Below are 12990 nucleotides of genomic sequence, written 5' to 3' on the forward strand. Positions count from 1 at the left end.
TGGAGCAGCGGCAAAAACGAGGGGGAAAAAACAAGATGGCGGAGATCGAGCAGCATGGGGGCCGGACCAGCAGGAGTTCCTTAGGCGCTGTGTGGAGGAGCTTAAAAAGGAGGTGCTGGCGCCAATGCTGTTGGCGATCGAGGGGCTGAAGGAGACCCAGAAGGCCCAGGCGGTGGAGCTTCGGGAGGTGAGGGATAAAACGAATGAGAACGAGGAAGAGATCCTGGGCTTGGCGGTAAAAATGGAGGCGCACGAGGCGGTGCACAGGAGGTGGGCCGAGAGACTCGAGGTCCTGGAGAACAGATCGAGGAGGAAGAATCTCCGGATTCTGGGTCTCCCCGAAGGAGTGGAGGGAGCTGATGCCGGAGCGTATGTGAGTACGATGCTCCAGTCGCTGATGGGTGCGGAGGCCTCTCCGAGCTCCCTGGAGCTGGAAGGGGCTCACCGGGTCCTGGCGAGGAGACCCAAGGCTGATGAGCCGCCAAGGGCGATAGTGGCAAGGTTCCATCGCTTCGCGGACAAAGAAAGTGTTCTGAGATGGGCCAAGAAGGTGCGCAGCAGTAGATGGGAGAATGCGGTGATCCGGGTCTACCAGGATTGGAGGGCGGAGGTGGCAAGGAGGAGAGCTGGCTTCAACCGGGCCAAGGCGGTGCTGCACAAAAAAAGAGTCAGGTTCGGCATGCTGCAGCCTGCGCGACTGTGGGTCACTTATCAGGACCGACACCATTATTTTGAAACGCCAGAAGAGGCTTGGACCTTTATCCAAACGGAGAAATTGGACTCGAACTGAGGGGCTGTGGCTGTGGGGGGGGATGTTGGTCGCATACGGGGTTGTAAATATGGGTAAAGAATATTTTGTGGGTGGGATGATGGATGGGGATGTGGGTAGAGTTCTGGTTAAAATTCCCTTTTCTTCTCCTTTCTCTGTAAACGAGATGTGGGCGTCGGTGCTGGAGGGAGGTGAGACTCAGGGATGGGGGAACTGGGAAAATGGCCGCAACAGGAGCTGCGCCATAGGGGGCGGAGCTGGCTCAGGAAAGCGCGGGCTTTTTCCCGCGTTGGGGGGGGGGGGGACATTAGGGTTGCTGTTGCACTGTCCGAGGGGGAGCTGAACATGGAAGAGATGGTCGGGGCGGGGGTTCCCCGTCTGGGGGATTGGAGAGTGCGGGAGGCGCGGGCACGGGACTGGCCTAAGATAGGAGATGGCTAGTCGACGGGGGGGCGGGGGGGGCGGGGGGGGGTGTAGCCCCCCAATCCGGCTGATCACGTGGAATGGGAGAGGCCTAAATGGGCCGGTTAAGAGGGCCCGAGTGTTCGCGCACCTAAAGGGACTGAAGGCAGATGCTTCAGGACACACATTTGAAGGTGGCAGATCAGGTCAGGTTAAGGAAGAGTTGGGTAGGACAGGTGTTCCATTCGGGGCTGGATGCGAAGAATAGAGGGGTGGCAATATTGGTGGGGAAGCGGGTGTCGTTCGAGGCCAAGAACATAGTAGCGGACAATGGAGGCCGATACGTGATGGTGAGCAGTAGGTTGCAGGGGACGGAGGTGGTACTGGTGAATGTATATGCCCCGAACTGGGACGATGCTGGATTCATGAAACGGATGTTGGGAGCTTAATAATGGGTGGGGATTTTAAACTGTGCTGGACCCAGCATTAGATCGCTCCAGGTCGTGGACGGGGAAGAGGCCGTCTGCATCCTAGGTGCTTAGGGGGTTAATGATCAGATTGGGGGGGGGGGGGGGGAAGAGAGTAGATCCGTGGAGATTTGCCAGGCCTTTGGCCAGCGAATTTTCTTTTTTCTCCCACGTGCATAAGGCCTACTCCCGGATAGATTTTTTTGTTCTGGGCAGGGCATTGATCCCGAAAGTGGAGGGAACGGAGTATTCAGCCATAGCCATTTCAGACCATGCCCCGCATTGGGTGGAGCTGGAGCTGGGGGAGGAGAGGGACCAACGCCCGTTGTGGCAGTTGGATGTGGGACTGCTGGCAGACGAGGAAGTGTGTGGGAGGGTGCGGGGGTGCATTGAAAGGTATCTGGAGGCCAATGACAACGGGGATGTGCAGGTGGGAGTAGTATGGGTGGCGCTGAAGGTGGTGGTCAGGGGAGAGTTAATCTCCATCAGGGCTCATAGGGTGAAGAGAGAGGGCAGGGAAAGGGAGAGGTTAGTGGGGGAGATTTTAAGGGTGGACAGGAGATATGCAGAGGCTCCTGATGGGGGACTACTCAGGGAGAGACGAAGTCTCCAGACGGAGTTCGACCTGTTGACCACAGGAAAGGCAGAGGCACAGTGGAGGAAGGCACAGGGGGCGATATATGAATATGGGGAGAAGGTGAGTCGGATGCTGGCACATCAGCTCCGTAAGAGGATGGCAGCGAGGGAGATAGGTGGAATCAAGGATGACAGGGGAACTACGGTGCGGAGTGCATGAAAATGAATGAGGCATTCAAGGCCTTTTACGAGGAGCTGTATAGGTCCCAGCCCCCAGGGGGAAAAGAGGGGATGCGACGATTCTTAGACCAACTGAGGTTCCCGAGGGTGGAGGAACAGGAGGTGGCTGGTTTGGGGGCGCCAATTGGGGTGGAGGAGCTGGTTAAAGGACTGGGGAGCATGCAGGCAGGGAAGGCCCCGGGGCCGAATGGGTTCCCGGTGGAGTTTTATAGGAAGTTTGTAGACCTGTTAGCCCCGTTGCTGGTAAGGACCTTCAATGAAGCAAGGGAGGGGGGGACCCTGCCCCCGACAATGTCGGAGGCAACGATCTCTTTGATCTTGAAGCGGGATAAGGACCCATTGCAATGTGGGTCGTATAGACCGATCTCGCTCCTTAACGTAGATGCTAAGTTGTTGTCAAAAATGTTGGCTATGAGGATTGAGGACTGTGTCCCGGGGGTAATTCACAAGGGCCAGACGGGATTCGTAAAGGGTAGGCAACTAAACACCAATGTGCGAAGGCTCCTAAATGTGATAATGATGCCATCGGTGGAGGGAGAGGCGGAGATAGTGGCAGCCATCGACACGGAGAAGGCCTTTGACCAGTAGAGTGGGAGTATCTCTGGGAAGTGTTGAGGAGGTTTGGGTTTGGGGGAGGGTTTATTAGTTGGGTCAAGCGCCTGTATAGAGCCCCGGTGGCGAGTGTGGTCACGAATCAGCAGAGGTCGGGGTATTTCCGGCTGTATCGAGGGACGAGGCAGGGGTGCCCCCTGTCCCCTCTGCTGTTTGCATTGGCAATTGAACCTTTGGCCATGGCGTTAAGGGAGTCGGGGAAATGGAAGGGGGTGGTCCAAGGGGGAGAGGAACATCGAGTGTCGTTGTACGCAGACGACCTGTTGCTGTATGTGGCGGACCCAGTGGAGGGGATGGTTGAGGTCACGCAGATCTTAAGGGAGTTTGGAGACTTTTCGGGCTATAAGCTCAACGTGGGAAAGAGTGAGCTCTTTGTGGTGCATCCGGGGGATCAGGGAAGAGGGATAGACGACCTACCGTTGAGGAGGGAGGAAAGGAGCTTTCGATACTTGGGGATTCAGGTAGCTAGGAGCTGGGGGGCACTGCACAAACTTAATTTGACACGGCTGGTGGAACAGATGGTGGAAGATTTTAAAAGGTGGGACATGTTGCCGCTCTCGCTGGCGGGCAGGGTACAGTCAATTAAAATGGTGGTCCTCCCAAGGTTTCTTTTGGTGTTCCAGTGCCTTCCAATCGTGATCACCAAGGCCTTTTTTAAGAGGGTAGGCAGGAGCATTATGAGTTTGTGTGGGCGAGCAAGACCCCGAGGGTAAGGAGGGGGTTCCTGGAGCGTAGCAGGGATAGAGGAGGGTTGGCGTTGCCGAATTTGGGTGGCTACTACTGGACAACCAGCGTGGCGATGATCCGTAAGTGGGATGGAGGGAGAGGGGGCGGCGTGGAAGAGGATGGAGATGGCGTCCTGCAAAGCAACGAGCCTGGGGGCACTGGTGACGGCACCGCTGCCGCTCTCGCCGACAAGGTACACCACGAGCCCGGTGGTGGCGGCAACGCTAAAGATCTGGGGGCAGTGGAGACGACACATGGGAGCGCTGGGAGCCTCGGTGTGGTCCCCGATTAGGGATAACCATCGGTTTGTCCCAGGAAGGATGGACGGGGGGTTCCAGAGCTGGCATCGAGCAGGGATTAGAAGAATGGGGGACCTGTTCATCGATGGGACGTTTGCGAGCTTAGGCGCTGGAGGAGAAATTTGGTCTACCCCGGGGAAACGGGTTCAAGTACATGCAAGTGAGGGCGTTTGTGAGGCGGCAGGTGAGGGAATTCCCGCTGCGCCCGGCACAAGGGATTCAAGACAGGGTGATTGCGGGCGTATGAGTCGGAGACGGCAAGGTGTCTGCGATATACCAGGAGATGAAAGAGGAGGGGGAGCCTTTGGTAGAGGAGCTGAAAGGTAAATGGGAAGAGGAGCTGGGGGAGGAGATTGAGGAGGGGCTGTGGGCTGATGCCCTAAGTAGGGTTAATTCCTCTTCCTCGTGTGCCAGGCTTAGCCTGATACAGTTTAAGGTAGTGCACAGAACGCATATGACGGGGGCGAGGAACCATGTCCATATGTTTTGGTCATGCCCAGCACTGGAGGGGTTCTGGAGGGGAGTTGCGGGAATAGTGTCTAAGGTGGTGAAACTCCGGGTCAAGCCAAGCTGGGGACTCGCACTATTTGGAGTAGTGGACGAGCCGGGAGTGCAGGAGGCGAAAGAGGCCGGCATTCTGGCCTTTGCGTCCCTAGTAGCCCGGCGAAGGATCTTGTTAATGTGGAAAGAGGCGAAGCCCCCCAGCATGGAGGCCTAGATAAATGATATGGCAGGGTTTATCAAATTGGAGAGGATAAAGTTTGCGTTGAGAGGGTCTGCGCAGGGGTTCCACAGGCGGTGGCAACCGTTCCTAGACTATCTCGTGGAGCGTTAGATAAAGGTTGGACAGCAGCAACAGCAACCCGGGGGGGGGGGGGGGGGAAGGTTTTTTTTTCTGGGGGGCATTTGAGCAAGAAAACACATGAACGATCCGGAAAATTGACGCGTACGGGAGGAATCCAATGTACAAAGTTCTGTATCATATTGATTTGCCATATTCATGTCCGGCTATGCGTGCATTCTTTCTTTGTTGTCACGGGGGGGGGTTTGTTTGTATGGTTGAAAATGTTGTTAAAAAAATTTTAATAAACATATTTATAAAAAACAAAGAACCTGATCTGTTTTGGGGATAATGTCAGCTAGTAGCAGCAAGAAAAATAAGAGGCCAAAGGTAGATCCTTGTGGTCTCTGGTGCTAACGGTATAGGGCTAGGAAGAGCAGCAGGAGGTTCTCTTGACTGGAAAGGTTAGACTCTAATTAGGCAACAGTAATCTCTCTCAGTTGATGAACAGAGGAGAGGGTTTCAAGGAAGATAGTGTTGTTAACTGTGTCAAAGCAGATAAGACAGGTCAAGAAGAATGCGCAGCAATAGTGCATCACGGTCACAGTCACAAACTATGTAACTATGAATTTGATCAAGATCACTAAGGGGCGGAAACCTGATTGGAGAGGTCAGATTGTGAGAATCATAGAATTTACAGCGCAGAAGGCCATTCGGCCCATCGAGTCTGCACCAGCCCTTACAAAGAGCACCCTACTCAAGCCCATGTATCTACCCTATCCCAGTAACCCACTTAACCTTTTTGAACACTAAGGGCAATTTAGCGTGGCCAATCCACCTAACCCGCACATCTTTGGACTGTGGGAGGATGATTGAATGGCGGAGTGGACAAGATGGGCTGAATGGCCTGCTCCTATGTCTTATGTCTTAAATACTTCATTGACTGTAAAGAGTTTTTGGCATCTAAGGTGATGAAAGGCAGCAATTAAATGAAAGTTTTTTTGTCCCCATCCAACAATCTTTCCTTAATTTGGATCTGAATCCCAGCAGCTGAGTTTGGAATGAAAACACTGAAAGGCCTTGGGAGAAGATTGATGCAAGTGCAATAATATCGACACCTGGGGTTTTGTTAATGAATTATTGATTCAGCGTTGCATTATAATGTACACAATCCATTACAATAAGTGTGAGAAATAGGTTTCTTGTCAACCCATGAATGGCACATTTGGAGGGGAAAATTTAAATCCAGAAAGAAGTAATGCAATTTTTTTTTCAAAAAGTGAACAACATCACAAGTGTTGGCGACAGCTCAAAAAGTGCAAAATTAGAAAATGGGTTGTGCAAAAGGAATCTGCTGTGTACCTCCCCAAATTCAAGACAAATATAATCCCTTTTCCCAGGCTGGTTACCTTGCGCAAGGTGATCGTTGCTTTGAGCAGTTTAAGCAGAAGTTGTGGTCAAAACCTCCGGCCAACTCATTCGGAATACGGTTTCCAAGTACCACTGGCTTCTTCAAGTCAAACCTCGTGTTCTCAACTGAAGCAATTTCTCCTTTATAAATCGGAAATATGGAATGAAGCACTGCATCATAAAAATCTGATGTAGAATCATAGAATCCCTACAGTGCAAAAGGAGGCCATTCAGCCCAAAGGGTTTGCACCGGCCCTTGGAAAGGGCACCCTACTTAAGCCTACACCTCCACCCTATCCCCATAACCCCACCTAACCTTTTGGACACTGAGGGCAATTTAGCATGGCCAATCCACCTAACCTGCACATCTTTGGACTGTGGGAGGAAACCGGAGCACCCGGAGGAAACCCACGCAGACATGCGAGAATATGCAAGCTCCACACTGACAGTCACCCAAGGCCGGATTTGAACCCGGGACCCTGGAGCTCTGAGGCAGCAGTGCTAACCACTGTGCCACCGTTGTGCCAAATCTTATCTTTGTAAACCCCCCCCCAGAGACATGGCCATAACATCTATGCAGACAGGACCAGTGCAGGACTGAGGGATTGCTCCACTTTCAGAGCTGTCAATTGTCAGATGAGACATTAAACCAAGACGCCAAGTGGATATAAAATTTCCCATGACATTATTTTGAAGAAGAGCAGGGGATTTCTCCCTGGTGTCCTGACCAATATTTATCCTTCACCCATTTTCATTAAAACAGATTATCTGGCCATCATGATGGTTGTAGAAGCTGGCTGTATGCAAATTGGCTGCTGCATTTCAAATTAGAACAGCGACTACACTTCAAAAGTACTGCAAAGTAGATTGGGAAGTTCTGAGGTTGTGAAACACACAACAAAAATGCAGGTCATTTTTTTTTAATAAACATTTTATTGAGGTATTTATGGTTTTATAACAACAACAGGATAAACAATGTACATGAAAATATAAACATAGGACTCCCGGTGGCGGCTATGAGGGAGTACATCGCACATTTGGTGGCTCCCGCTCTGGCCGGACTTGTGGACCTTTCCCCCGACTTTTTTGCGATTTTGAGCACTGGCTTTGAGGGCGAAGACAATTTGGCACTGGATCCACACATTGGTGTATGGAACGAAGAACCCCAAGGAATCGAAAATGGAGAAATAAGAAGATTAGCAAGGGCTGGGTGGAGGGTTGCGGCTGAAGACAATATGGCTGATGTTCGGACCCGTGCTGCGACGGCCCAACTATCAACGGAGGAGCTCATGCAGGTCATCCAAGAGGGCTTTGCTAGGCAGAAATGGGACGGTCTTGACCCGATAAAGGAATCAATCGATCGGCTGGAGCACAAGCTGGATGCCCAGGATCGGACGATCAGAAACTGGAGAAAGCGCTGGCGGACCAGGAGCACCAAACGGTGGTTGAACTGGAGGTGGGGATGCTGAAGGGTCAGCAAAAAAGACTGCTGGAGAAGGTAGAAGACCTGGAGAATAGAGCTCGCCGGCAGAACTGAAGAACTGTCGGTCTCCCGGAAGGGGCTGAGGGGGCTGATGCTGGCGCGTTTGTGGCGAGTATGTTTCAGAAGCTTCTGGGAGAGCGGTCTTTTCCCCAACCATTGGAGGTGGACAGGGCGTACAGAGCGATAGCGAGGAAGCCGCAGCCGGGGGAACCCCCCAAGGGCGATGGTGATCTGGTTCCACAGGTTTTTGGACAGGGAGTGTGTTCTCCAGTGGGCCAAGCGTACGCGGAGCTGCAAATGGGACAATAGCATTTTGCGTGTTTATCAGGATCTGAGCGTGGAGGTGGCCAGAAGGAGGGCAGGCTTCAATCAAGTTAAGGCGATCCTGTTCAAGAAGGTGAAATTTGGGCTGCTATACCCGGCGCATCTTTGGGTTACGCACGAGGACCAGCACCATTATTTTGAGTCGCCCGAAGACACGATGGACTTTGCCAAGAAGAAAGGGCTGGTGCTGAACTGAGAACTTTTTGTTTTAAGTTGTAACTTTTTTGAGTGATGTTTATATGTTTTGATTGTCGTTTCTCTTCTGCATTTGAGTTTGGTTGAAGATAGGGGAAGTAAAAATTATTCGCTTGCTATGGGTTTTCGGTGTTTTAGTGGGGGTGGCTGGTGGGGCATTTTACTTTGATTTGCACTATTGGGGGGGTTCTTTGTGGGTTTTTCGTTTTGGGTTGTCTTTTATGGTAATTGGGCGATTGTTTGGGGTCGGTTTGATGAGGGAAGTGGTTTCAATGGGCCGGGGGGGGGGGGGGGGGGGGGGGGGGGGGGGACAATATAGGTGGGAGACTTCTTGGCACCGGAGGCAAGGGCCACCAGGCTAGCTGGGTGAGCTAGTCTACGGAAGCACAGTGGGGTGTGTGCATATGATTAATATATGGCAGGGGTTAGGTTACAAAGTGGTTTTGTTGGGGGGGGGGGGGGGGGGGGGGGGGGGGGGAGTGTCTCTGCTGACAAGGGAGGGACTTAGGTTTCGGGACAGAGAGGAGGTTGGGGATGGGGGCTGCCAGGAGGCGGGCCGATGGAGACGCGGCACATGGGCTGGAGGCAGCCCCAGGAAAGGGGATGGCTGATCGGCGGAGGGGGGGGGGGGGGTGGGCTGGTTTAGCACAGGGCTAAATTGCTGGCTTTGAAAGCAGACCGAGGCAGGCCAGCAGCACGGTTCAATTCCCGTACCAGCCTCCTCGAACAGGCGCCGGAATGTGGCGACTAGGGGCTTTTCACAGTAACTTCATTGAAGCTGACTTGTGACAATAAGCGATTTTCATTTCATGGTGCCCCCCAACTGGGCTGATCACCTGGAATGTCAGAGGGTTGAATGGGACGGTCAAGAGGGCATGTGTGTTCAAGCATCTGAGGGCTCTGACGGCGGACGTGGTAATGTTACAGGCGACACACCTGAAAGTGGTGGATCAAGTCAGGCTAAGGAAGGGTTGGGTCAGTCAAGTCTTTCATTCGGGGCTGGACACCAAGACTAGAGGGGTGGCGATTTTGATCAACAAGCGGGTGCAATTTCAGGTGGGCAGTATAGTCTTGGACGGGCGGGGCCATTATGTCATGGTTAGCAGTAAGCTGGAGGGGAGGAAGGTAGTCTTGGTTGACGTGTACGCACCAAACTGGGATGATGTGGAATTTATAAAGAGGGTGCTGGGGAAGATACCTGACCTGGACTCGCACAAGTCGGTTATGGGAGGTTGGGCTTGTTGGCGGACGAGGTGGTGTGCGAGTGGGTGAGGAAGTGCATTCAGAACTATCTGCAGGTTAAAGACAAGGGGGAAGTCTCAGCAGCGGGTCTGGGAGGCGCTGAAGGCAGTGGTGAGAGGGGAGCTGATTTCGATCCGGGCTCATAGGGACAGGACGGACAGGGCAGAAACGGACCGACTGGTTAAGGAGATCTTACAGATAGACAGGAGGCATGCAGAGACCCCAGGGGTGGAGTTCTTAAGGGAATGTCGGAGGCAGCAGGCTGAGTTTGGGGTGTTGTCCATCGGTAAGGCAGTGGAGCAGCTTAGGAAGGCGAGGGGTGCATTTTACGAACATGGGGAGAAGGCCAGCAGAATGCTGGCACAGCAGCTTAGGAAGAGGGAGGCGGCCAGGGAAATAGAGAGGGTGGTTGATGGGGATGGGAAGTTGGTAGGGGACTCGGCTGGGCTGAACAGGGCGTTCAGGGACTTTTACAGTAAACTCTATCACTCGGAACCCCCCCCCCGTGGGGATGAGACGCTTTTTGGACTGACCTTCCCAAGGGTGGGTAGGGAGCTGGTAAATGGGCTGGGGGCCTCGATTAGGGCCGAAGAAATAGTTGAGGGCTTGAAGGCAATGCAGTCGGGTAAAGCCACGGGGCCGGACGGGTATCCGGTGGAATTCTATAAGAAGTTCTCGGGGATTTTAGGGCCGGTGCTGGTCAAGGTTTTCAATGAGGCAAGGAATAGAGGGGTGCTGCCCCCGACGATGTCACAGGCCACTATTTTGTTAATATTGAAGCGGGACAAGAACCCGGAGCTATGCGGGTCATATAGGCCGATCTTTCTGCTTAATGTGGATGCCAAGTTACTGGCCAAAGATTTGGCCTCCAGGATTGCAGATTGTGTGCCGGAGGTAATTATGGAGGATCAAACCGGGTTTGTCAAGGGCAGGCAGTTGGTGGCCAATATAAGAAGGCTGCTCAACGTGATTATGATGCCCCCGGAGAGTAGGGAGGTTGAGGTAGTTGTGGCCATGGATGCAGAGAAGTGTTCGACCGGGTGGAGTGGGACTATCTATGGGAGGTGTTGGGACGATTTGGGTTCGATAGGGGCTTTATCGACTGGGTCAGGCTGTTGTACCAGGCCCGGAGGCTAGTGTAAGGACGAATAGGACGACCTCAGACTATTTTAGACTGTACTGGGGGACAAGACAGGGGTGTCCCCTCTCCCACTGCTGTTTGCGTTAGCTATAGAGCCGCTGGCAATTGCTCTGAGAGGTTCAAGGGGCTTGTTCGGGGGTGGGGTGGAACATACGGTCTCGCTGTATGCGGACGACCTGCTCTTTAACGTATCAGTTCCAGGCGCAGGGTTGGGTGAAATTATGGTGATTTTGGGGGAACTTGGCCGGTTTTCGGTGTATAAACTGATCATGACAAAGAGTGAGATGTTTGTAGTCCAGGCGAGGGACCAGGAGAGTCGGCTGAGGGAGCCGGCGTTTAGGTTGGTAGGGGACAGTTTCAGGTACTTAGGGATACAAGTGGCACGCGACTGGGGCCAGTTACACAAGTTGAACTTGTCCCGGTTGGTTGAACAGATGAAGGGCGAGTTTCGGAGATGGGATGCGCTCCCGCTGTCGTTGGCTGGGAGAATGCAGACGGTCAAAATGACGGTCCTACCGAGATTTTTATTCGTATTTCAATGTCTCCCAATTTTCATCCCGCGGTCCTTTTTCAAGAGGGTTATGCTCGAGCATAATCAGGGAGAGGGAGGGCTTGCCCTACCAAACTTCAGTAATTACTACTGGGCGGCTAACATAGCCATGATAAGGAAGTGGGTGGTGGGGTCGGTTTGGGAGCAGATGGAGGCAGATTCATGTAGGGGCACCAGTCTGGGGGCGTTGATAACGGCACCTCTGCCATTCCCGCCGGCGAGGTACTCCACCAGCCCCGTGGTGGTGGCAGCCTTGAGGATCTGGGGTCAGTGGAGGAGGTACGTTGGAGCAGTGGGAGCATCGGTTTGGTCCCCAATATGTGACAACCACCGGTATGCCCCAGGGAGCTTGGATGGGGGGTGAGGTACCCTCAATAATGATGCTTAGAGATTAAACTGTAAAGAAGGCTTTATTAAGCTAATAACTGTGCTACAGACATGGACGAGAGCTGACTGCTATACAGACCATGAGGCAGGCCTTTATGTATGGCTCCCAGATGGGCGGAGCCAGAGGCGAAGTCCCCAGGGTTCCAAGCCTGGTCTTAAAGGGGACATCACCTTACATGATGATAAGGCAGTAACCGTTCATCACATTCCGGGGAGCTTGGATGGGGGGTTTCGAGTATGGCGAAGGGCGGGAATTGAGAGGATGGGGGACCTGTTCTTAGAGGGGAGCTTCCCTAGCTTGAGGATGCTGGAGGAGAAGTTTGGGTTGGCAAGGGAGAACAAATTTAGATATTTACAGGTGCGGGACTTCCTGCGCAGGCAGGTATCATCCTTCCCACTCCTGGCACTAAGGGGGATCCAGGATAGGGTAGTGTCTAGAGGATGGGTGGGAGAGGGGAGAGGGGAGCGTCTCGGACATCTACAAAGAACTTATGGGGGCGGAGGAGACACAGACCGAGGAGCTGAAGCATAAGTGGGAGGAGGAGCTTGGTGGTGACATGGAGGATGGCGTATGGGCGGACGCGTTAGGAAGGGTCAACGCCACCGCAACATGTGCTAGGCTCAGCTTGATCCAATTCAAGGTGGTCCACCGGGCCCACATGACAGTGGCCCGGATGAGTAGATTCTTTGGGGTGGAGGACAGGTGTGTAAAATGTGCGGGAGGACCAGTGAACCATGTCCACATGTTCTGGGCGCGTCCAAAACTTAGGGGATATTGGCAGGGATTTGCAGACGTCATGTCCAGAGTTTTGAAAACAAGAGTGGCGCCGAGTCCAGAGGCGGCGATTTTCGGGGTGTCAGAAGACCCGGGAATCCAGGAGGAGAAAGAGGCGGATGTTCTGGCCTTTGCTTCCCTGATAGCCCGGAGATGGATACTGCTAACTTGGAGGGACTCAAAGCCCCCGAAGTCGGAGACCTGGCTAACTTTCTCGGCCTAGAGAAGATTAAGTTCGTCTTGAGAGGGTCACTGTTAAGGTTCGCCCAGAGGTGGCAATCATTCATCGACTTCTTCGCGGAAAATTAATCGTCAGCAGGGGGGGGTGGGTTAGGGTAGTGTGGAATAGGGGGTCAATTAGGCAGGTCTTGGCAGGATGGGAGTCGGTGATTGCACTATTTTTCTTGTTCTTTGTACATTGTTTTTATGCTGTTGTTGTTTGTAATGCCAAAAATACCTCATTAAAATTGTTTATTAAAAAAAGAAAATATAAACAGTGCAAAAGCCGTCCTCCTCCCTTACAGGTCCCACCTTTATGAACCCCCTACTCTAAACTAAACTAACCCCCCCCCCCCCATCCCCTCTCTGATGACGGTTAATTTTCCCCAAAG

The 12990-nt window shown here is 53.0% G+C and overlaps 1 protein-coding gene across 3 annotated transcripts in view; it reads right to left on the bottom strand.

Moving 5' to 3' along the window:
• galm (galactose mutarotase) overlaps positions 1-12990 on the bottom strand; it is a 97368-nt gene that overhangs the window by 2916 nt on the left and 81462 nt on the right. For 2 of the 3 annotated variants that reach the window (XM_072504351.1, XM_072504335.1), the window contains one exon: positions 6282-6423. The exons of the other annotated variant lie outside the window; for it this stretch is intronic. In XM_072504351.1, coding sequence (XP_072360452.1) covers positions 6282-6423 — 142 coding nt within the window. The remainder of the gene's footprint in view (positions 1-6281; positions 6424-12990) is intronic. 3 annotated transcript variants of the gene reach the window in all.

The sequence above is a fragment of the Scyliorhinus torazame genome, chromosome 1, assembly GCF_047496885.1.
Source record: "Scyliorhinus torazame isolate Kashiwa2021f chromosome 1, sScyTor2.1, whole genome shotgun sequence".
Lineage (NCBI taxonomy): Eukaryota > Metazoa > Chordata > Chondrichthyes > Carcharhiniformes > Scyliorhinidae > Scyliorhinus > Scyliorhinus torazame.